The sequence below is a fragment of the Ornithorhynchus anatinus genome, chromosome 7, assembly GCF_004115215.2.
Source record: "Ornithorhynchus anatinus isolate Pmale09 chromosome 7, mOrnAna1.pri.v4, whole genome shotgun sequence".
NCBI lineage: Eukaryota > Metazoa > Chordata > Mammalia > Monotremata > Ornithorhynchidae > Ornithorhynchus > Ornithorhynchus anatinus.
In genome coordinates, this window is record NC_041734.1 from 26400902 (window position 1) to 26425052 (window position 24151).

Sequence of the window (24151 nt, forward strand, 5' to 3'; positions counted from 1 at the left end):
AGTGAGAACCTTTGGGTCAAGCCTGGGAAAAGTTTCTTCAACCTGTTTGAAGAACAGGTAGAAATGGAAAAATACATTCTCCTTTTCCAGCAGTAAATTCAAGTTAAAAGGTGCTGAGAATCACCTTTTAACTTAATGTGTGGCTAGAATTTGAGTTGGAGGCAGAAACCAGGCCAGATTGACAGAATTAAGAACTCACATCTAACCAATTCCCAGATGGATGGCCAAACCTTTAGCATCAGAACTGGTAGTTTGCTTTCAGACCTGTAAGTGTTTCCTGACTTTTGTTTTCCAGTACTTGTTTGATTCCTTCATTTCACTGATAAAGAAGGGGAAAGGCACTACCGTTACTTCAGTTCTTCCCAAGCCTGCTTTGACAGCATCCAGAATCGAGGTCAGCCCGCACCTTCTACAGTTTTTTGGTCCCATGTTTGATTTTCTTGCTGTTGCTTTAGGCATATAAACTACACATCTCTAAATGAAGTGGATACTGTCAAAATTGTTTTCCACTTCAGTAGTCAGTCAATCATATTTATTGAGTGCTTATTGGGTGCAGAGTACTGTACTAAACACTTGGGAGAGAACAATAAACAGACACATTCCCTGCCCATAACGAGTTTACAATCTAGAGGGGGAGATAGTCATGATCTTATTTGTTTTAGATTATGCATGCTGGATAAATTGGATCTCTCTGTTTCATGACATCCCAATGTGCTGTTGTCTTGACCTTCCAAGGTTTTCGTTCTAGCAGTGAGGTTAGATAAATATGAAGGTGACCTCATTCTGTAGTAGCTGTTGATGGGAACCAGAGATGTGCCTCAGATGGAAAATAACATACCAAGCCTTGTGTGGGGGAGATTGGCTTCATGGAACAATGGGAACTTTTGCTGAACAAATAATTGATTATTAAGGGGAAATTGTATGTTTGGAAGAAAGCATAGAACCCTAATTGATGAAGTTTGGGAAAAGAAACCTCCTACCGATAAAGAATTATGGTTTTATTTTTAAGCGGTCCTCTGGCATCATCTTTACTCCGTTAAATCTAAAGACTTTGTTTCCTCTGTCATTTGCATAATAACAAATTATCTTGCTCTCATCGTTTGAAGGTTTCCAAAGTTCTGATCCTTGGGTCGGGAGGCCTGTCCATTGGTCAGGCAGGAGAATTTGACTACTCAGGATCTCAAGCTGTCAAAGCCATGAAGGTAAGAGTGCTGTGGTTCTCCAGGGGGCCTGTGCTTCCCCAGATGAGCCCTGTTGATGCTGGGTTGAGCAGGAATGTGGCACCAAATTAATTAATGGTATTTATTGAGTGCTTATTCTAAGCAGAACACTGTATTTACTTGGGAGAGTACATTACAAACAGTAGACACATTCCCTGCCCACAGTAAGCTCGCGGTCTAGAGGGGGAAGTGGATATTAACATAAATACATTAGGGATATGTATATAAGTGCTGTGCGGCTGAGGTTGGCGTGAAGACCAAGTGTACAAAAGATACAGATCCAAGTGGATGGATGATGCAGAAAGGAGAGGTGGTAGGGAAAATGAGTGCTCTGAGTAGGGCACTTTCCAAGGATATCAATTGTATCTATTGAATGTTTACTATGTGAAGAGCACTCTACTAAGCATTTGGGAGAGTACAAAATCACAAATTTAGTAGACCTGTTGCTTTCCCACAAGGAGATTTTAGGCCAAGTTTTCTTGTGGCTGGTCCCCTTGCTGTATCCTACATGGGGAAGTTGAAGGCCTGCAGGGCTAGTTTTTTTATTATTATTATTTGAGATGGCCCTCCCTGGAAGAATAACAGTTCCCGCTCAGGGCTCCTGGGCTTAAGTCTGATAAAGGAAGTTGTGTAGATGACTGGTGACCAATGCTGCATGTATTCATTCATTCATTCAATAGTATTTATTGAGCGCTTACTATGTGCAGAGCACTGTACTAAGCACTTGGAATGAACAAGTCGGCAACAGATACAGTCCCTGCTGTTTGACGGGCTTACAGTCTAATCGGGAGAGACAGACAAGAACAATGGCAATAGAGTCAAGGGGAAGAACATCTCGTAAAAACAATGGCAACTAAATAGAATCAAGGTGATGTACATTTCATTAACAAAATAAGGTAATGAAAATATATACAGTTGAGCAGACAAGTACAGTGCTGAGGGGATGGGAAGAGAGAGGGGGAGGAGCAGAGGGAAATGGGGGGAAAAGAGGGTTAAGCTGCAGAGAGGTGAAGGGGGGGTGGTAGAGGGAGTAGAGGGAGAAGAGGAGCTCAGTCTGGGAAGGCCTCTTGGAGGAGGTGAGTTTGAAGTAGGGTTTTGAAGAGGGGAAGAGAATTAGTTTGGCAGAGGTGAGGAGGGAGGGCATTCCAGGGCCGCGGGAGGATGTGGTCCAGGGGTAGACGGCGGGATAGGTGAGACCGAGGGACGGTGAGGAGGTGGGCGGCAGAGGAGCGGAGCGTGCAGGGTGGGCAGTAGAAAGAGAGAAGGGAGGAGAGGTAGGAAGGAGCAAGGTGATGGAGAGCCTCGAAGCCTAGAGTGAGGAGTTTTTGTTTGGAGTGGAGGTTGATAGGCAACCACTGGAGGTGTTTCAGAAGGGGAGTGACATGCCCAGATCATTTCTGCAGGAAGATGAGCCGGGCAGCGGAGTGAAGAATAGACTGGAGCGGGGCGAGAGAGGAGGAAGGGAGATCAGAGAGAAGGCTGACACAGTAGTCTAGCTGGGATATAATGAGAGCCTGTAGCAGTAAGGTAGCCGTTTGGGTGGAGAGAAATGTATGTGGAAAGAAATGTCTTAAGGACCATGAGAAGGCACTGTAGCTCCCTTGATGACTTTTACATATTTATTATCTTCTGTGTTACTTTGTGACTGAGCTCTTGTGTCTATATTTTCAGTTATTCTTTCATCTGACCTCTTCAAGCTGTAGGACATCAGGCTTTAGGTGTAGCTGAAGGGAGGAGAGATTTTCCAGAGGGAGCTGACCCCTCCATTGGCATTATTACTGAAATAGTGGCTCTCTCCAGGTTTCTAGACAGCCTCTGCTCAGTGGCTAATGCTGGGGCAAGTGTTTGGAATTTGAGAGGACCCAGAGCAATTAGAAATCTATTTACTGGTCATGGGCTCCCTGGGGACCAGAGGCAACATGGGTATTTCTCCCCACTCCAGAAGCTTAGGGGTGTTTCTCAGAGATCTTGTGGCTACTGGGGCTCCCTGAGGGACATCTGCAGCCCTCGGCTGCTCTAGAGGTGCCAAAATCAGAATCATCAGGCTTAACTAAAAACTACTGAGAGCAGAGTGCTATCCTGGGCATCTTCTGTTTGTAGAGCACTACTAGGCACTAATGTATCCACCCTTGCCCATGAGGAGTTCAGAGTCTGATGGGAAATGGAATGGAATTTCCAAACTTTCTCAAATACTTCCTTTCAACTCAGGCTTCAGGGGGCTTATAGGTCCAACTGACTACTCTGGCCAGGAGGACGTGTTGGGGCAGAACCTATGGAAGTTGGAATTGGAAGACACCTTCTACTTCCTTTCTTTTCCTCAAGCCCCTTTGATTTGTTTCTCTGTGTCCAGATGATGGAACCATCTTCCAGCACCTGCTCCAGTCAGGCAAGAGTGTGGTTGGCTCAGTACCAACCATCATGACCCCTGGAAACAAAATTCAAGTGCATGTCCTGCCAGTGATGCATTGGTCCCTTTCCTACACTAAACAAAAGTCCCAAGCTCATCACGGGCCAAGGATATTGGTCATTCAATGGCGGAGGAAGCCCAGGTCTCTGAAGCTGATGGGCCTCATGGCCTCCAGTCTGTAAATTAGGCTAGCAACTGGACAGGGCCAGAAGGAATGTGGAGAGGGAAGTCAGAGCTGTCAGCACCCTTCACTTAGGGGACCCCCGGGGCATATTCAGAGCTTCTAGGAAAGGTACCCAACTTATAGGACTGCCCTTTTCTGACTGAATTGCGAGGACAAAGTTATCAAGTTCAGTGATTCAAAACCAGATATTGCTGGTTCCAACAACCCAGGTTGATACCATTTAGATGCCCCCAATGATTCCTAAACTTTCTTTCTTGAATTTGTGTGAGCTTTGATAATGCCCTGGGCCTGCAGAAATATTTTCCTTTCAATTACTTGGCCTCTGTGGGCTCTGAGTGTCTGAGGGTTGAATGGACAGTGTACTTAGAAGACAGCTGTTGCTTGGAAGTTAATTGATGAATAGTTTTTGAGTGCTTCGTGTGCAGAGCAGTATACCATGTGCTTGGGAAAGTACAATGTAATAGAGTTAGTGGGACCCAATCCTTGCTCATAAGGAATTTACAGCCCAAAGGATTAAGGGTGTTATTTTTGTTTGGGTTTTTTTTGGCCTGCTAGTGAATCTGAACCATCCATTGTACTGCAGTCAAGAGAGGGGTTGCTATACAAGGTTGCTGTCCTCATACACAAGTTTTGGGGAAAACTGGGATACTAAGAGGCAGGGCTAAAGCAGACAGGCCATAGTAAATCCACTATACTGTAAACTCCATTTTTTTATGGTATTGGTTAGGTTGCTTACTATGTTCCAGGCACTGAACTAAGTGCTGGGGTAGATACAAGCTAATCAGGTTGGACACAGACCATGTCCCACATGAAATTCACAGTCTTAATCCCCATTTTATAGATGTGGTAACAGGCATTTAGTGACTTTTCCAAGGTCACACAGCAATTAGAATCCAGGTCCTTCTGACTTCCAGGCTAGAAGTCTATCACTAGCCCTCACTGCTTATCAGTAGCTGCTCCTCAGCTCAGTGAGGATAGGGGTCTTGTCTACCAACTCTACTGTATTGTATTGCCCCAAGTACTTAGTACAGGGTCCTGATTACAGTAAGAGCTCAATAAATAACAGTAATTGACTGGGATAAACCTGTCCAGGCAGTAGGAAACCATCTTTACTGGAATACAGTGCAGGAGGGTATGTCAATTTTTTATCTCTACTCTGACATGGATAGGATCTCTCCGTCAGCAGAGCATGAGGGATCTCTCTCTCTCTCTCTCTCTCTCTCTCTCTCTATATATATATATACACACACACACACAAATTTATGATGTATCTTTTTAATGGCTCTTCTGCCACACCAGGTGTCTTTTGCCTGTAGCAGAATGATACTATCCTTTGTTGCCTAGGGGAAGGATCACTGGGAAGGATTTCCAGATGTGTGGAAAGGACCGAGTATAAATCTACATACTTGTAGAGGGTTTTCTTTTGCCATATGCTTATTATCTCTTTCTAGATAACAGGTAGAAGCAGTTGTATAATGGTCCTCCTTGTGGCATTCCCGGGGGAATGAAGATCTAGAGAAATGAGCAACTCTTAAAGATTTCTCTGAAAAAAAAAAAGGGAACATGTTCTTTTCCCTTTGAAATACATTTTCTTTGGTTGCTAAGAAAGTTTCTTCACAAAAAGCTAGCAAAGTACCATTATTTGGTTTCTATTCATTCATTTAATTGTATTTATTGAGTGCTTACTCTGTGCCGAGCACTGTACTAAGCACTTGGAAAGTACAATTCAGCAACAAATAGAGACAATCCCTGCCCACAGTGGGCTCACAGTCTAGACGGGGGGCGGGGAGGGCATTGATTGACGTCAATCAATGTCAAACATCATCATCATCATCACTCTGCCATCATCATTTGCAACGATATTTATTCATCACTCAATTGTATTGAGCGCTTACTGTGTGCAAAGCATTCTACTAAGCTCTTGGGAGAGAACAATATAATAATAGGCACATTTCCTGCCCACAATGAGCTCACATTCATGTGTGCAAAGCACTGAACGAGGTGCTTGGAAAAATATAAGTTCTTAGAACAGTCATCTGTACACAGTAAGCACTCAATAAATACCACTGGTTCGTTGATTGCCTTATAGCAGACATAGCCCCTGCCCACGATGAGCTTACGCTCTAATGGGAGAGGCAGAGGCTCAGTTAATATGAGTAATTAAAGCTTTAAGTAGGTTGGTATGGTTCAGGCAGTAAGCTGTAGGTTCAGGTGATTCATTTTCTCCTTTTCTATTTCCAGGAGGAAAATGTGAAAACTGTTCTGATGAACCCAAACATCGCTTCAGTGCAGACCAACGAGGTGGGCTTAAAGCAGGCTGATGCTGTCTACTTCCTTCCCATAACGCCGCAGTTTGTCACTGAGGTCATCAAAGCCGAGCGGCCAGATGGGCTAATTCTAGGCATGGGGGGCCAGACTGCGCTGAACTGCGGTAAGTCCTTTAGTGATTACGGTAGTTCTACTGTGTACCAAGCACTGGGGCAGATGTACTATAATTAGGTCAGTCACAGTCCCTGTCCCCCTTGGGGCTTGGAGTCTAAGTTCTAGAGGACAATATCCTGCTGGTGGATCAGAGGGGTGGTTGGGGTCTGGGTTTCATGGACCTCAGTCTCAGACACAAAGAAGCAGCCTGAGTAATTGAGCAAGCCCAGCAAGTGACAATCACATCCAGCCTAGCACTGTTGAGTCCTTCTGACTCCTGTTGATTTAGTGCAGTGTTCTGCCCTAGTAAATACCGTTGATTGAGTCACTGAGTTTCATGGTTCCACCCTGCAGTCTTCTTCACCCTTCAGTGCTAGGAGATAAAAAATTCTAGGCACTGTTTGTTCATGACACCCCCAGGATTGACAGAGAGCAGAGTAGGCTCTGAGTTCTGTGCTAGGTGACTGCTATATACAGAGTGCTATACTGAGTGTTTTCTGTAGGCAGAGCACTATATACTGAGCTCCCTAGCTGGGTTGAGCATATGCAGAGCACTGGATTCAGTTTCAAACTGAAGCTGTTTTAGTTTGAAACTGTGAGCTCCACATGGGACAACCTGATAACCCTGTATCTCCCCCAGTACTTAGAACAGTGCTTGTCACATAGTAAGCACTTAACAAATACCATTATTATTATTATTATTACTCTACTCCTGATAAGTTCATAATGTTTATTTAAGCATTTACTCTGTACCAGGCACTGTCCTGAGCACTGGGGGTAGATACAAGATAATCAGTTTGGACACAGTCCCTTTTCCTCTGAATCGCATGTCTAATAATAATGATGGCATTTAAGCATTCACTACATGCAAAGCACTGTTTTAAGCGCTGGGAGACACTCAGGGCATAACAGGAGTAGTAGTAGTAAGAATAAAGTACTTTACCTGTTCATAACACTGTACTAAAAGCCCTGGGGAAAAAATCTACAGGTGAGAATTACGGTAGAAGTAGGAAACATAAAAGTTGTAATTCTTGCCTTTTAGAAACTTGCCAGATGGCAAAACAGTAGGCAAACTATTGGAAGCTGATGTATATTTAAAGGCTTAAAAAAATTGATGGCTATTCATAACATAGCCAGACAGGTATAACTCACAGAGGAACAGATACATAATGACATTAAATGACGGTACGTGTTAAGCACTTATTTGTGCAAAGCATTGCGCTCGGTACTGGGGTAGATGAAGTATGTGCAAGTCAGATGCAGTCCCATCCCTCATAAGGCTCACAGTCTAAGTAGGGGAGAAAACAGATATTTAATCCCCCTTTTACAGGTGGAGAAATCGAGGCATAGAGAAGTTAAGTGACTTGTCCAAGGTCACACAGCAGGCAAGTGGCAGAGCCAGGATTAAAATCCAGGCACCCTGACTCCCGAGGCCCATACTCTTTCTACTAGGCCATGCAGTTTCTATACTGTATCTTCTAGGCTCTTGGGAGAGGTTTTTAAGGTAACCCATTTTGTGTCTGTGTGTGAGACCAGCCAAGGAGAAATCCTAAGAATTGTGTTTCGTGTCCTCCCCCACTGCAGGAGTTGAGCTGTTCAAACGAGGCGTGCTACAGGAATATGGCGTGAAGGTCCTGGGCACTTCAGTGGAATGTATCATGGCCACAGAGGACAGGCAGCTGTTCTCAGACAAGCTGAACGAGATCAACGAGAAAATTGCCCCCAGCTTTGCTGTGGAAACGGTGAGGAGCTGGCATGTGGTCGGTTGTGACACTGCTCATCTTCGTACTGAGTGATGGGCATTTCATGGGATTGTAAATGACCTATCGGAACAGTGACTGCCAATCTTGTGCTCCTCCATGGACTCCGGGATATACTCCCAAGTGTTCACCATTTCCAAAGAGAAAAGAGTCAAGCACAGAGACTGTGGGAGTAGAGAAGGGACTTGAGTTGCCCAGAGAAATAATAGAGGCAGTGCAATGACTTGAGTACTCAAAAATAGCTCTGAATTGATCAGTCAGGAAAAAGACAACAAGCACTTACCTTCTCCTACTTTCGTTTGTGCATACTGTGTGTGCTGATAGAGAAATATGTCAAATTAGAGAACTTTGAGATTGTTAGAATAGAATGGAACTTGTCTTGGAAAGAATCCCTTGGAGGCAAGTAATAAGACTGACATATAATAATAATAATTTTAAAAAAAATGGTACTGAGTGCTTACTGGGTGCAGAGCACTAATTAAAGTGTTTGGGAGAGTACAATTCAACAGAGTTGGGAGACATGTTCCTACCTTCAATAAGTCTAGAGGAGGAGATTATTATTATTATTTCAATAGTAAATATTGAGCACTTACTATGTGCAGAGCACTGTACTAAGCGCTTGGAATGTACAAATTGGTAACAGATAGAGACAGTCCCTGCCCTTTGACGGGCTTACAGTCTAATCAGGGGAGACAGACAAGAACAATAGCAATAAATAGAATCAAGGGGATGAGCATCTCATAAAACAATAGCAAATAAATAGAATTAAGGTGATGTACATCTCATTAACAAAATAAATAGGGTAATGAAAATATATACAGTTGAGTGGATGAGTACAGTGCTGAGGGGATGGGAAGGGAGATGGGGAGGAGCAGAGGGAAAGGGGGGAAAAGAAGGCTTAGCTGAGGAGAGGTGAAGTGGGAGGTAGAGGGGGAGCAGAGGGAGCAGAGGGAAAAGGGGAGTTGAGTCTGGGAAGGCCTCATTATGTGCTTACTACATGCCAAGCACTGTACTAAGCATTAGATTAGATAAAGGATGATAAGGTCCCATACGGCACTCACAGAGTATGTAGGAGAGTGAACAAGTTTTTAATCCCCATTTTACTGATGAAGAAACTGAGGCACAGAGAAGTTGTGACTTGCCCAAGGTCACAAGTGGCAGAGCCAGGATTAGAATTGATCCTCTGACCTCCAGGCTAGTACTCTTTCTACTAGGCCATGTAGCTTGGTATCCCCATTTGGCTGATGAGGGAACCGAGACACAGAGAAATTAAGTGACTTTCCCACAGTCACATTCACATCCAGGTCTCCTGATTTCCAGAACTGTGCTGTTTCCACTAGATCAATAACACTTTTGGCAATCAATGGTATATTTGAGTGCTTACTGTGTGCTGAGTGCTCTAAAGCTTTTGGGGTAGTACAGTTTGTAGACATCCAAGCCCACAAGAAGCTTATTCATTCAATAGTATTTATTGAGCGCTTACTATGTGCAGAGCACTGTACTAAGCGCTTGGGATGAACAAGTCGGCAACAGATAGACAGTCCCTGCCGTTTGACGGGCTTACAGTCTAATCGGGGGAGACGGACAGACAAGAACAATGGCAATAAACAGCGTCAAGGGGAAGAACATCTCGTAAAAACAATGGCGACTAAATAGAATCAAGGCGATGTACAATTCATTAACAAAATAAATAGGGTAATGAAAATATATACAGTTGAGCAGACGAGTACAGTGCTGTGGGGATGGGAAGGGAGAGGTGGAGGAGCAGAGGGAAAAGGGGAAAATGAGGCTTTAGCTGCGGAGAGGTAAAGGGGGGATGGCAGAGGGAGTAGAGGGGGAAGAGGAGCTCAGTCTGGGAATGCCTCTTGGAGGAGGTGAGTTTTAAGTAGGGTTTTGAAGAGGGAAAGAGAATCAGTTTGGCGGAGATGAGGAGGGAGGGCATTCCAGGACCGCGGGAGGACGTGACCCAGGGGTTGACGGCGGGATAGGCGAGACCGAGGGACGGTGAGGAGGTGGGCGGCAGAGGAGCGGAGCGTGCGGGGTGGGTGGTAGAAAGAGAGAAGGGAGGAGAGGTAGGAAGGGGCAAGGTGATGGAGAGCCTTGAAGCCTAGAGTGAGGAGTTTTTGTTTGGAGCAGAGGTCGATAGGCAACCACTGGAGTTGTTTAAGAAGGGGAGTGACATGCCCAGATCGTTTCTGCAGGAAAATGAGCCGGGCAGCGGAGTGAAGAATAGACTGGAGCGGGGCGAGAGAGGAGGAAGGGAGGTCAGAGAGAAGGCTGACACAGTAGTCTAGCCGGGATATAACAAGAGCCCGTAATAGTAAGGTAGCCGTTTGGGTGGAGAGGAAAGGGCGGATCTTGGCGATATTGTAGAGGTGAAACCGGCAGGTCTTGGGAACGGATAGGATGTGTGGGGTGAATGAGAGGGACGAGTCAAGGATGACACCGAGATTGCGGGCTTGAGAGACGGGAAGGATGGTCGTGCCATCCACAGTGATAGAGAAGTCTGGGAGAGGACCGGGTTTGGGAGGGAAGATGAGGAGCTCAGTCTTGCTCATGTTGAGTTTTAGGTGGCGGGCCGACATCCAGGTGGAGACGTCCCAGAGGCAGGAGGAGATGCGAGCCTGAAGGGAGGGGGAGAGGACAGGCGGAGATGTAGATCTGCGTGTCATCTGCGTAGAGATGGTAGTTAAAGCCGTGAGAGCGAATGAGTTCACCGAGGGAGTGAGTGTAAATGGAGAACAGAAGAGGGCCAAGAACTGACCCTTGAGGAACTCCAACAGTTGATGGGAGGGGGAGGAGGCGCCAGCGAAGGAGACCGAGAATGACCGGCCAGAGAGGTAAGAGGAGAACCAGGTGAGGACAGAGTCCGTGAAGCCGAGGTGAGATAAGGTATGGAGGAGGAGGGGATGGTCGACAGTGTCAAAGGCAGCAGAGAGGTCAAGGAGGATCAGAATGGAGTAGGAGCCATTGGATTTGGCAAGAAGGAGGTCACGGGTGACCTTAGAGAGAGCAGTCTTGGTAGAGTGGAGGGGACGGAAGCCAGATTGGAGGGGGTCTAGGAGAGAATGGGAGTTAAGGAATTCTAGGCATTGATTGTAGACGACTCGTTCTAGGATTTTGGAAAGGAAGGGTAGTAGGGAGATAGGACGATACCTGGAGGGGGAAGTGGGGTCAAGAGCGGGTTTTTTTAGGATGGGGGAGACGTGGGCATGTTTGAAGGCAGAGGGGAAGGAGCCCTTGGAGATTGAGTGGTTAAAAATAGAAGTTAAGGAAGGTAGGAGGGCAGGGGCGATGGTTTTAAGAAGGTGAGAGGGAATGGGGTCCGAGGCGCAGGTGGAGGGGGTGGCACTTGCGAGGAGGGAGGAGATCTCCTCTGAGGATACTGCAGGGAAGGATGGGAAAGTAGGGGAGGGGGTTGGTGGGGCGGAGGGGAGAGGCGGAGGGGTGACTTTGGGGAGCTCAGACCTGATCGTGTTGATTTTCATGAGGAAATAAGTGGCCAGATCATTGGGGGTGAGAGATGGGGGAGGAGGAGGAACAGGGGGCCTAAGGAGAGAGTTAAAGGTCCGGAACAATTGGCGGGGGTGACGGGCATGGGTGTCGATGAGGGAGGAGAAGAAGCTTTGCCTGGCTGAGGAGAGGGCAGAGTTAAGGCAGGAAAGGATAAATTTGAAGTGTGTGAGGTCGGCTTGGTGCTTGGACTTTCGCCAGCAGTGCTCAGCTCGAACATAGGAGCGTAGGAGGTGGACAGAGGAGGTGATCCAGGGCTGTGGGTTAGTGGAGCGAGAGCGGCGGAGGGAAAGGGGGGCGAGAGAATCGAGATGAGTAGAGAGGGTGGAGTTGAGAGCGGAGACCTGATCATCGAGAGTGGGAAGTGAGGACAGGGCGGCAAGGTGAGGAGAGATGCTTTTGGAAAGACAGATGGGATCAAGAGAGCGGAGGTCTCTGTGGCGCAGTAGCGAAGATTTGCAGGGGGAGGGAGTGTGAGAGATGAGGCAGGTGAGAAGGTTATGGTCAGAGAGAGGGATTTCAGAGTTGGTGAGGGAGGAGATAGTGCAGTGGTAGGAGATGACGAGATCAAGGGTGTGACCGAGTCGGTGAGTGGGCGCGGTATGGTGGAGGAGGAGGTCAGCAGAGTCGAGGAGGGATAGCAGGTGGGCGGTAGAGGAGTCATCGGGTACGTCTATATGGATGTTGAAGTCTCCGAGGATCAGAGTGGGCAGAGAGAAGGAAGGTGAGAAAGGGGTCAAGGTGGTTGAAGAAGTCGGAGGTGGGACCGGGAGGGCGGTAGATGACAGCGACAAGTATCTGGAGAGGGTGGTAGAGGCGAATGATATGGGCTTCGAAGGAGGGGAAGGAGAGGGAGGGGGGAGGAGGGATAGTGCAGAAGCGGCAACAGGGTGAGAGGAGGAAGCCGACGACTCCTCCCTTACCGGTGAGTCTGGGGGAGTGGGAGAAGGAGAGGCCTCCGCTGGAGAGAGCAGCGGCGGAGACCGTGTCTTCGGGAGTGAGCCACGTTTCTGAAAGGGCGAGGAGGAGGAGAGAGCGGGAGAGGAAAAGGTCATGGATGAAAGGTAGTTTACCTGTAATAGAGCGGGGGTTCCAGAGGCCACACTTGAAAGTAGCTGTGGGTGCAAGGGGGAGAGGGAGGGAAGGGCGGGGGAAGGGGAGGGTTTGGATGGGAAGGAGGTGGTGGGGCCCTGGATGGGGAGAGGGGGATGAGGGGTAGCGGTGGGACAGTAGGACTGGGATGGGGCGTGGGTGGGGAAGAGAGAAAGGGGGAGGGGGTGAGGAGGGGGCTTGGTGGGAGGGAGAGTAGGGGGAGGGGGAAGAGGGGTAGCGCTGGTAAAGTGGGGTTCTAGGGTGGGAGAGGGGAGGGGGGGAGGAGACAGAGGAGAGAGCGGGAAAGAGCTGAGAGAGAGGGGAAGGGGAAGGGGAGGATAGGAAGGGGCGCGAGGGGGGGGGAGGAGGGACATGGCGAGGCCAGAGAGGTGGGTGGCAGCACTGACAACAATAAACAGTAATAAACGAAATCGGTAATATAGCAACATGATACAGTATGATACAATACAGTAGTGCTAATATAGCAACATGATACAGTATGATACAATATAGTCGTGTTAATAAAAGGGGTGATGGTCAGGGGTAGACTCGATTAAGGGGCGACCTGATCAAATTCAAAGTCTGACGACAATAAACAATGACAAGCGAGATCGCTAATATAGCAACATGCTACAGTAAGGCACACTACAATAGTGTTAATAAGCAGGCGATGACCAGGGTCGGGGGACGAGCCGACCCTACCCAATCAGACTCCAAGTCAAGCGGCCAGCGGCCAAGAGAGTCCCAGAGCTCATGACCAAATAACCCTGTGGCGGCGGGGGGGCCCTGAGGTTGTCCGGGGTGGGTGGCGGCTGTAGGCGGCGGCTAAGGTAAGGTAACATGGTGAGAACAATGACGTCGTCGCCCGGGGCGGGGGCGGGAGAGATGAATCACCTCAAGAGGGAAGAGGGAGTGAGGCCTTCCCAAAATGGCCGCCTCAGGCAGAGTGGGGCTTACAATCTATATGACACGATAGCAAAGAGAAAGCCCCAAGATGGTATACTGGAACCTTTTAAAAATTATTAATGGTATTTGTTAAGCACTTACTATGCATTAATAGTATTTAGAGTGCTTAATGTATGCAGAGCACTGTTCTAAGCACCAGGGAGAGTACAATGCAACAGAGTTGGTAGACATATTTCCTGCCTACAATGGCGAGATATTATACTAAATGCTGGACTTGATTCCAACCTCAATTTCATAAGTTGCTGTAGTTATTTTCCTTGCTTTGCCTTAAAATTCCCATGGAATCACCAGGCAGCAGTGTTAAGACACTGAAAAGAAGAAAAATGTTCCTTTTTGGTATTAGGCACTTTCAGGTAGGAGTTCTGTTGGTCATTACCATCATCACTCTTCTGATGTAACCCTCAGAGTCAGATGCCCCAGAATATACAGACATTATTTCTTAAGGACAATTTAAAATTCAAATATGGATTCCGTTCTCAAAATGCTAGTGTTTACTACAGGGACAGAAATCAAAAGATCCTATCAAAGAATAAAAAAAACCCCAACTCTTCCTCTTCTAGTTCAACAAAGAATGTCACTGTGGTGTATCTGTGGTCTGAAAAACAATTTTCTGAGAGTGAGAAACTAGAACTTATCGACAAACTTCATCTTTTGTCCTTAATCCCTTCTTCTCTTCTAGCTGCTCACTGTCCTTGGGCCAAGAAATGGATAGGAATGGTCAATTTTAGCTCTCAACTCTTTCTTGTTTCTAGATGGATGATGCTCTGAAGGCCGCAGATAAGATTGGCTATCCGGTCATGATTCGCTCCGCCTATGCCCTAGGAGGCTTAGGATCAGGAATCTGCCCCAACAAGGAAAGCCTGATAGACCTGGGCACTAAGGTATGCACTCCGGGAGAGGAAATCAAAATAATGTAATTAAGAATATCTTTGCAAGTAGCATCCATCAGTCTGGTCGAATCCTAAGTGTTTTCCCTAACCCTTGTTCACATTCCCTCTCAGTTGTATCATTTTGTTATATCTGTCTTCCTTGCAATCTCTAGATTTTAGAGGCCTGATGTTCCCATCAAATTTCATCTTTCTCTGCTGCTCAATTCCGTCCCAAATCACTCCTCATTCTTGCACATACCTAGGCAATTTTGGTTGAAAGGAAGCCCAACTGTCTATTTTTAACTTGCTGCTCTCCAGAAAATCAAGTAGAGTTTGAAGTGGGATCACAAACAGACATTTCTCTATTTGAAGCTCAGGTGCAAGATCTATGCAGAGCTGAACTGGAGACAAAAATTTTAGAAGCGTCAACTATTGAAGACGACTACTCCCTTCCACTCCTTCCCCCCCACCTCCCCACCCCCACACATTCAGGGAAACCAAAATTGGTTTCTTTGTTAAATTTCCATTCCTTAATCGCTTTCTGGATTTACTTTCATGAAACGTAAATAATTTAGAAACAACGAAATGAGGGTTAACCTCAGTTGTTGAGGTTAGACGGCAACTATCATTAGAATGAGAGGCTGAATGGTCAGAAAATCTAGATGCCTTTGTAAACTGTCTGCAGCTAATTCTTGTTCAAATTCCTGTCATGAAATTGCAACACACAGGTTTTGCAGGGAGTATTTAGCCTTGGAAGAAGAGCACAGTACAAATATGAGTCAGTAGCTATTTCCTTGGTTTCTTTTTTGGGCAAAGCAAGGATATAGCTTCTAAATGATCTTTATTTTGAAAAGCACAGCGGGAAACAGATGATTACCAAGATTACCCACGTTCAGACATTCGACCTTAATAACAAACTTACACATCAGCAACTCAGATTTTATTTTTGAAAGGGTGAAAATAAGGACGGCTTTGGACTTGTGAGACTGGTTGTTCAAAATCCAAAAAATGCTGATATATGGCTAGTTGTTTCAGTTCCCAAGCATGATAGAAAAGAAAATTCCATTGTTTTTATTTAAAGACTACATATTCAGTGCTAAAATATGCTTTGCACTGTAAAACATAAAACTATATATGGTGCCTGCACTGTGTATAATCTAAATGGCCTGAAAAAAAAAAGAGAGTTGGGGAAAGGTTGATATTCAGTTACCTAAATGCCACTCTAATTGTCAATCGAAAGATCTTAATGTCTCTGTTTTTCTCAGTGTTAAATCACCTGTGCTTTCGGTGGTAATATTTTACATCACGGAGACACAAATTTAAGCAGCATTCATTATGGCACACTAGCAACTCACTAAGCAATGCCATTGAAAACGTAATAATAATAGTAATGATGATGACTGATGTTAGCGATAACAATCAGATAACATCAGAATGGCCCCTTGAATTTAAAGAGTGCTTTATGGTTTCTTGTATCTTTCCTGGGTGATTTTTTTTGGGGGGAGGAGGGAGAGGATGGTGAAGAGGTTGTGGGGAGCAGGCCAACTCAATTAACATGATTCTATAGGACTGGAAGAAGACTCCTCCTTCCCATTCCCCTAGATGTAACTATTTCCAAGACAAAGGATTGGGCGGGCTGCTGTGGTGTATTTTGCCACTGAGGGGGCAGAGAGCTGAAGCAGAGCCTTCTGTAATTTCTTTTCAGAATCTTGTGCATTAAGGGAGCCAAATGAATATGAATAATAATCATCATGATAATTAGATCCATTTATATCTATCTACTCTTGCATTTTTACAGCAGTCACACTGATTCAAAGGGAGTGATTTACCAGAACAATAATAAACTTGGATTTCTTTGTAAAATTCTTAATTTTTTTTCTTGCTGCCTTTTTCTGGTAATCACTACTAGCACCATCATCACTGTCATCTTTCTCTTCATCTAACACATACTGGAATTTGCACTCTACTGAGCACTCTATCTGTTCATTTTTCTACATTTTTTGCATTTTATTTTTCCCCTTACTCATGTTGATTGTTCTATTACTCACATTTTTTTTATTAAATGAGGTTGATAATCCAGCAATTGGAGAGTGGTGCCAAATAATGAAAACTGAGCTGATTCACTAGCCATAGTGTTGGGTGTAATAATGTGGTATTTAAGTGCTCTGTACTAGGTGCTGGGGTGGTTACAAGCAAATCGGTTTGGTCACAGTCCCTGTCCGACTTGGGGCTAACCGTTTCAATCCCCATTTTCACAGTCTCAATCCCCATTTTACAGATGAGGTAACTAGGCCCATAGAAGTGAAGTGACTTGCCCAAGGTCTCACAGCAGACAAGTGGCAGAGGTGGGATTAGAACCTATGACCTTCAGACTCCCAGGCCCATGCTCTATCAACAACACGATGCTGAATGTTTTCCTGTCCATTCTGCCTTCACACCTCCTTATATGGTGGCTAAACCACTGGCTTAGGGTTGGCCAGGATAAGCCTCTGACACCCAAAGCACTCTCTAAAAGAGAAGCAGTGTGGTCTAGGGGAAAGAGCACAGGCCTCCAGGAGTCAGAATACCTGAGTTCTAATTCCAGCCACGCTAAATGCTTGCTATATTATCTTGGGTGAGTTACTCAACTTCTCTGGGCCTCAGTTCCCCCATCTGCAAAAGGAGGATTCTCTCTCCAACTTATATGAGGCACAGTGAGTAGGTTGGTATTAGAGCCTCATGTTGGAGAGGGACTATGTCCAACCTGAATAACTTGTATCTATCCCAGTATTTGATACACAGTGCTTACCAGAATGATAAATGGGGAATTTGAGAAACCACTTATTTTTGCCAGAGACCACGTGAGAGATGTTTGATATCTTCTTTCTCCCTCTTCATCATCTAAAATTCTCTCCAAATTCCTAGGCCTTTGCCATGACCAACCAGATTCTGGTGGAGAGATCTGTGACGGGCTGGAAGGAGATTGAGTTTGAGATCGTGAGAGATTCAGCAGATAACTGTGTCACTGTCTGTAACATGGAGAACGTTGACGCCATGGGGGTCCACACAGGTACAGCATCCTTTTCCTAGGGAAGAACAAAAGATTGGTCATTCATTCATTCAATAGTATTTATTGAGCGCTTACTATGTGCAGAGCACTGTACTAAGCACTTGGGATGAACAAGTCGGCAACAGATAGAGACAGTCCCTGCCATTTGACGGGCTTACAGTCTAATCGGGGGAGACAGACAGACAAGAACAATGGCAATAAATAGAGTCAAGGGGAAGAACATCTCGTAAAAACCGATGGCAACTAAATAGAATCAAGGCGATGTACAATTCATTAACAAAATAAATAGGGTAATGGAAATATATACAGTTGAGCGGACGAGTACGGTGCTGTGGGGATGGGAAGGGAGGGGGGAGGAGCAGAGGGAAAAGGGGAAAAAGAGGGTTTAGCTGCGGAGAGGTAAAGGGGGGGTGGCAGAGGGAGTAGAGGGAGTAGAGGAGCTCAGTCTGGGAAGGCCTCTTGGAGGAGATGAGTTTTAAGTAGGGTTTTGAAGAGGGGAAGAGAATCAGTTTGGCGGAGGTGAGGAGGGAGGGCGTTCCAGGACCGCGGGAGGACGTGGCCCAGGGGTCGACGGCGGGATAGGCGAGACCGAGGGACGGTGAGGAGGTGGGCAGCAGAGGAGCGGAGCGTGCGGGATGGGTGGTAGAAAGAGAGAAGGGAGGAGAGGTAGGAAGGGGCAAGGTGATGGAGAGCCTCGAAGCCTAGAGTGAGGAGTTTTTGTTTGGAGCGGAGGTTGATAGGCAACCACTGGAGTTGTTTAAGAAGGGGAGTGACATGCCCAGATCGTTTCAGCGGGAAGATGAGCCAGGCAGCGAAGTGAAGAATAGACTGGAGCGGGGCGAGAGAGGAGGAAGGGAGGTCAGAGAGAAGGCTGACACAGTAGTCTAGCCGGGATATAACGAGAACCTGTAGCAATAAGGTAGCCGTTTGGGTGGAGAGGAAAGGGCGGATCTTGGCGATATTGTAGAGGTGAAACCGGCAGGTCTCGGTAACGGATAGGATGCGTGGGGTGAACGAGAGAGACGAGTCAAGGATGACACCGAGATTGCGGGCCTGAGAGACGGGAAGGATGGTCGTGCCATCCACGGTGATAGAGAAGTCTGGGAGAGGACCGGGTTTGGGAGGGAAGATGAGGAGCTCAGTCTTGCTCATGTTGAGTTTTAGGTGGCGGGCCGACATCCAGGTGGAGACGTCCTGGAGGCAGGAGGAGATGCGAGCCTGAAGGGAGGGGGAGAGGACAGGGGCGGAGATGTAGATCTGCGTGTCATCTGCGTAGAGATGGTAGTCAAAGCCATGAGAGCGAATGAGTTCACCGAGGGAGTGAGTGTAAATGGAGAACAGAAGAGGGCCAAGAACTGACCCTTGAGGAACTCCAACAGTTAAAGGATGGGAGGGGGAGGAGGCTCCAGCGAAGGAGACCGAGAATGACCGGCCAGAGAGATAAGAGGAGAACCAGGAGAGGACGGAGTCCGTGAAGCCAAGGTGAGATAAGGTATGGAGGAGGAGGGGATGGTCGACAGTGTCAAAGGCAGCAGAGAGGTCAAGGAGGATTAGAATGGAGTAGGACGTGACTGAGGCCTTCTGTCTGTCCTCCAGACTCAGAGCATCACTGCCTTACCTTCCTGTGGGCTTGGGAGGAGGTTGTGGAAGCTTCTTTTCCAGTGCCTCATCTTTATCTGAAAGCACTCTGGAATCTACTCCCATGGCTGATTCAGGGCCTGTGCTAAGGATAGGGGAGACTGTTTGCCACACTCTTAGCCACCATGGGTAATAGAGAATCATTGTGCACAAAGACTGGAGTTGAAATCAATCAACCAGTGGTATTTATTGAGTGCTTATCAGGTACAGAGCAGTTGGGAGAGTACCTTACAATAGAGCTAGTAGACACATCCCCTTCCCATGAAAGTGTCCACCTATATTTGTGATCGCCCTTTATATGCTCTCGTTGGACTCCTTGCTCCAAAATGCCTTCTGCCTTGGTTGAGAATCCAAGATCAGATGTCTGTCTTCTGCCCTGCAAGAAGCTTTTGGAAATGAGCAAGCTGGAGGGAACCAGCATGTCCTCCCAATAACCTTTGCTTGCTTGGACCTTCAGGGGATTCAGTCGTCGTGGCTCCTGCTCAGACCCTTGGCAATGCGGAGTTTCAGATGCTCAGGCAGACGTCCATCAATGTGGTCCGTCATTTGGGCATCGTTGGAGAATGTAACATCCAGTTTGCCCTGCATCCCACCTCAATGGAATACTGCATCATTGAAGTGAATGCCAGACTGTCTCGGAGCTCGGCCTTGGCCTCCAAAGCCACTGGGTAAGATCAGGATTGTGAGCCTTGGGTGGTGCCCACAAGTGGAAAATTGACTTTTATCGGCAGGCAGTAGAATAGTGTATCCCTAGTAGTGAAATCTATCCCCCAGTTCTCTAGATTGGCTTCAAACTGTCTGTGGGACCCTAAGGCTACCATTATTAATGGGCTGGTTGCCAGCTGGAAGCATACAGTATTGCTGGCTGCGTTTCTTTGTTACCTAATCATCAGCTAATAAAGATCTGAGTGGTCAAATCAGGCTGCTCAGAAACTGCTTCTTAATTGTGCTCTGCAGATGCTGTGGAGAACTGTAATTTAATCCTTAATTTCAGCCTTCAGTGCACTTCTGTAGGTTATGGAGCCCTGTAGCAAGTTACAGGCAGCCAGCAAATCACCAATGCTTTTACAATTTTAGTTTTAACCAAAAAGCAGGCAGAATAGCTTTAAACTTTTCTAGAGTGGAAAATATTAAAAGACAAAAGAGATACAGTTCTGGCCTGGAGTTAATGAACAATCTATATCAGTTACTAGTGGTGAGTGAGATGACAATGATGTTGATGATGGCAATTATTTTTTTCACGTGGCTTAAGTGCTTTAAATGTGCAAGACTCTGTACTGGTCACTGGGATGATAATGGACTTTAACTGAAGAATATCTCTGGCTTACAGTTATCTGTCTAAATGAAGAAAGGACAGGCAAATCGAACAAGACATTCACCAGGTTAAATCAAGTTCGAATGCAACAAATCAAAAATCAACAATAGCAGTTTACAAGTGTCAATCAGGGAAGAGTCTTTAGATTCCTCCATGCTTAATAAAAAATAATTGTGCTATTTGTTCAGCACTGAGCCAAGAACTGAGCTATACTGGGGTAGACATAATATAAGCAGATAGGGAACAGTCCCTGTCCCACATGGGTTCAGAGTCAACAAGGAAGGAGTACTGGTATTTAAACTCTATAATAATAATTGTGGTATTTAAGTATTTAATATATGCCAAACACAGTTCTAAGCACTGGGGTAGATACAAGATGATCAGGTCTCACATGGGACTCACAGACTAAAAGGGAGAACAACTATTGAATCCTCATTTTGCAGATGAGTGAACTGAAGCACAGAGAAGTTGTGACTTGCCCAAGTCACACTGTAGACAAGCCAGCAGTTAGAACCCAGGTCCTCTGACTCCCAGGCCCACACTCCTCTCATTAGACCACACTGTTTCTCTTTATATGAGGAAACTGAGGCATAGAGACATTAACTTGACCAAGTTCATAAAGCAGGCCAGTCAAGGAGCCAGGATTAGAACCTAGGTCCCTCAACTCTCAGGCTCTTTCTACTAGACCAAGCTACTCTGGAGAAGCAGCGTGGCTCAGTGGAAAGAGCACGGGCTTTGGAGTCAGGGCTCATGAGTTCGAATCCCAGCTCTGCCACTTGTCGGCTGTGTGACTGTGGGCAAGTCACTTAACTTCTCTGTGCCTCAGTTCCCTCATCTGTAAAATGGGGATTAAGACTGTGAGCCCCACGTGGGACAACCTGATTCCCCTATGTCTACCCCAGCTCTTAGAACAGTGCTCGGCACATAGTAAGTGCTTAACAAATACCAACATTATTATTATTATTACTTCTCACTTGAGACAAAATCATCCTGGGTGAGAAGCTGCTTCAACCTCCTCAGCAGTCTTACTGCTATATATTTACCTGTTCTTTGGGGGAATGGGTGAGGTGGGGGGAGTGAAGAAAGGGGGAGGGATTGGTGTCAGGAGTGAGAATGGAGATGGTCCATCCTGTTCAGCTTACTATGTCTCAGGACCTCCTTACAGTTTTCCAGGCCACAACTTGCCCTAAACCCTGGAACAAATGGGTCTCCTGTATTCATCTCCTGCTTTAAAGAATTAACCTCTAGACCCATCAGAAGGGTAGTCTATATCCCCCAGTGGTCAAGCAGCGGATCATACTCTCCTAGGGGGTGCCCTATGACAAGCTGATTGGGCATGTGTGGGCTCACCTGGTGGTTTGAAGGCAATGGTCCCATTCTTGAACTGAGAGTCAACTCCTCTCTCTTCCACTGCATCTCTGGTTCCTGGGTGAACTGCCTAGATAGATGCCTCTCGGGAGACAGTCTTGTCAAGGAAACTGTCCCGGTGTTCAGAACCACACTGAGCAAACAGAGGTCAGTTGCTCCCAGAGTGAAAGGAAGTCCCTCCTGTGCCGGATCCTTGGACAATGAGACATTGCTGCCTACCTGCCCCAGGCCTAGCTCCTTTGGGTATTTTGGGACTTTGAGATGTTCAGCTCCCATTTCCTCACCTTCTTTAGCAAGTCAAGTAAGGTGTTAGCTGAATGAGTATCTGGAGGAATGCGAAACAATAATTCCTAGGTAGGAGTTTCTGTTTTAACCCACAGACTCACAATATGATGACTCTTTCCATACCTTCCCCACTGCAAAATGCCCACACCTATTTCTCCTTTCCACTAAATCTGAGGCTTCTTTGATTCTTCTCTCACTGGTGCCCATGAGAGCTAGTCAGAATCCAGCACAGGAACTTCTAATGGCCCTGAGAGAGGGGCCTGGAAATCTCAAGTGAAAACTCTCATCTTGCTGGCCCAAACAAAAGATTTCTTCCATTAAGATTCCCTCTTCTCGGGCCTGATCAATCAATCAATCAAGCAGTCATGTTTACTGAGAACTTACCATGTGCAGAGTCCATTCTAAGTGCTTGGGAGAGCACAGTAGAGTAAGTAAACACTCTCCCTGCCCTTAAGGAGATTACAGTTTACTGAGACGGGCATTCAAGAAATGGCAGGGGTAGTAACTAGAGTATAAGGCTAGTTACATAAATGCTTTGGGATGGAACGAGTATTAGTGTTTAGTATGTAAGTAGAAGAGAGGGAAAACAGAATAGAGAGATGAGAAATTAGTCAGAGAATGCTTCTGGGAGAAGTGATTTTAGTAGGGTGTGGGAATTGAGGAGTGTGATGTGAAGGCGGAGGGATTTCCAAGTAGGAGGGAGCATGTAAGCAAGGGGTCAGTTGTGAGAGAAAAGAGGGTGAGGCCAAGCAGGTTGGTATTAGAAAAGCAAAATTTTCTGGCTTGTCATTGGATAGGAGTTAGCAGAAGTAGTGGGAAGAGAGCTTATTGAGTGCCTTAAAGCCAATGATGAATTTCTGCTTGATTGGAGGTTTTTGAGAAGTGGGGAGATAGGAACAGAACGATTTTTTTAGAATAATGATCCAGGCAGGGGAGTGAAATGTGAACTGGTGAAAGGAGAGGCTGGACATAGGGAGGTCAAAAGGGAGGCTTACATAGTAGTCAAGACAGCATGTGACAAGTACATATCCCAATCTTGCTGAGATGTGAGGTCCCTACTTGCCATTTGTGAAATATGCCTATACATTTTATTGCCACTTAAAGGACCCAGAAACATAGAAAAATTTCCAGTGCTTTCTAGAACACAGACTAAATTTTGCTTTCTACCGTGGCCTGAAATCAAGGTCTATTTCTCCAAAAGGGATATGCTCTTTCAGCACTTTAAATTACATGGAAAGATTGTTCATGTTTTCTCTACTCTATTCCAGGTATCCACTGGCGTTCATTGCAGCAAAGATTGCCTTAGGAATCCCATTGCCTGAAATTAAGAACGTGGTGTCTGGAAAGACTTCGGCCTGCTTTGAACCCAGTCTAGACTATATGGTGACCAAAATTCCCCGCTGGGATCTTGACCGTTTCCATGGTACTTCCAGCAGAATTGGTAGCTCCATGAAGAGCGTGGGAGAGGTGGGTTTCTAGTTTCTTGTTCTCACTTCACTCTAGCCTATTCGTTGTTCATTCATTCAGTCGGTCATATTTATTGAGCACTTACTGTGTGCAAAGTACGAAGTGCTTGGAGTACAATACAACAATAAACAGAGACATACCCTGCCAACAATACTCTTACAGTCTAGAGGGGGAAACAGACATTCATATAAATAAATGATAGATATGTACATAAGTGCTCTGGGGCTGGGAGGGGGGGAGAACAAAGGGAGCAAGTCAGGGCAATGCATAAGGGAGAGGGAGAAGAAGAAAGGGGGTCTTAGGGAAGGCCTCTTGGAGGAGATGTGTCTTCAACAAGGCTTTGAGGTTGGGGAGAGTATCTGTTGGATTTGAGGGAGGGCATTCCAGGATGGGCAGGGTCAGCAGTGTTGCAGATACAGTGAAAACGTTAGCATTAGAGAAGGAGATTAGGGAGGTAGAAGGAAGCAAGGTGACTGAGTGCTTTGAAGCCAATGGTGAGGAGTTTTTATTTGATATGGAAGTAGATGGGCAGTCACCAAAGGTTCTTGAGTAGTGGAGAAACATAGCCTCAATGTTTTTGGAGAAAAATGATCTGGG

The 24151-nt window shown here is 46.2% G+C and overlaps 1 protein-coding gene across 1 annotated transcript in view; it reads left to right on the forward strand.

The window, feature by feature from the left end:
• Positions 1–24151, forward strand: part of CPS1 (carbamoyl-phosphate synthase 1) — a 178035-nt gene that overhangs the window by 70655 nt on the left and 83229 nt on the right. Inside the window, exons 13-20 of the mRNA XM_029068816.2 lie at positions 296–394; positions 1107–1202; positions 6053–6242; positions 7817–7974; positions 14316–14444; positions 17337–17481; positions 19577–19787; positions 23356–23554. Of these exons, the coding sequence (XP_028924649.1) occupies positions 296–394; positions 1107–1202; positions 6053–6242; positions 7817–7974; positions 14316–14444; positions 17337–17481; positions 19577–19787; positions 23356–23554 (1227 nt within the window). The remainder of the gene's footprint in view (positions 1–295; positions 395–1106; positions 1203–6052; positions 6243–7816; positions 7975–14315; positions 14445–17336; positions 17482–19576; positions 19788–23355; positions 23555–24151) is intronic.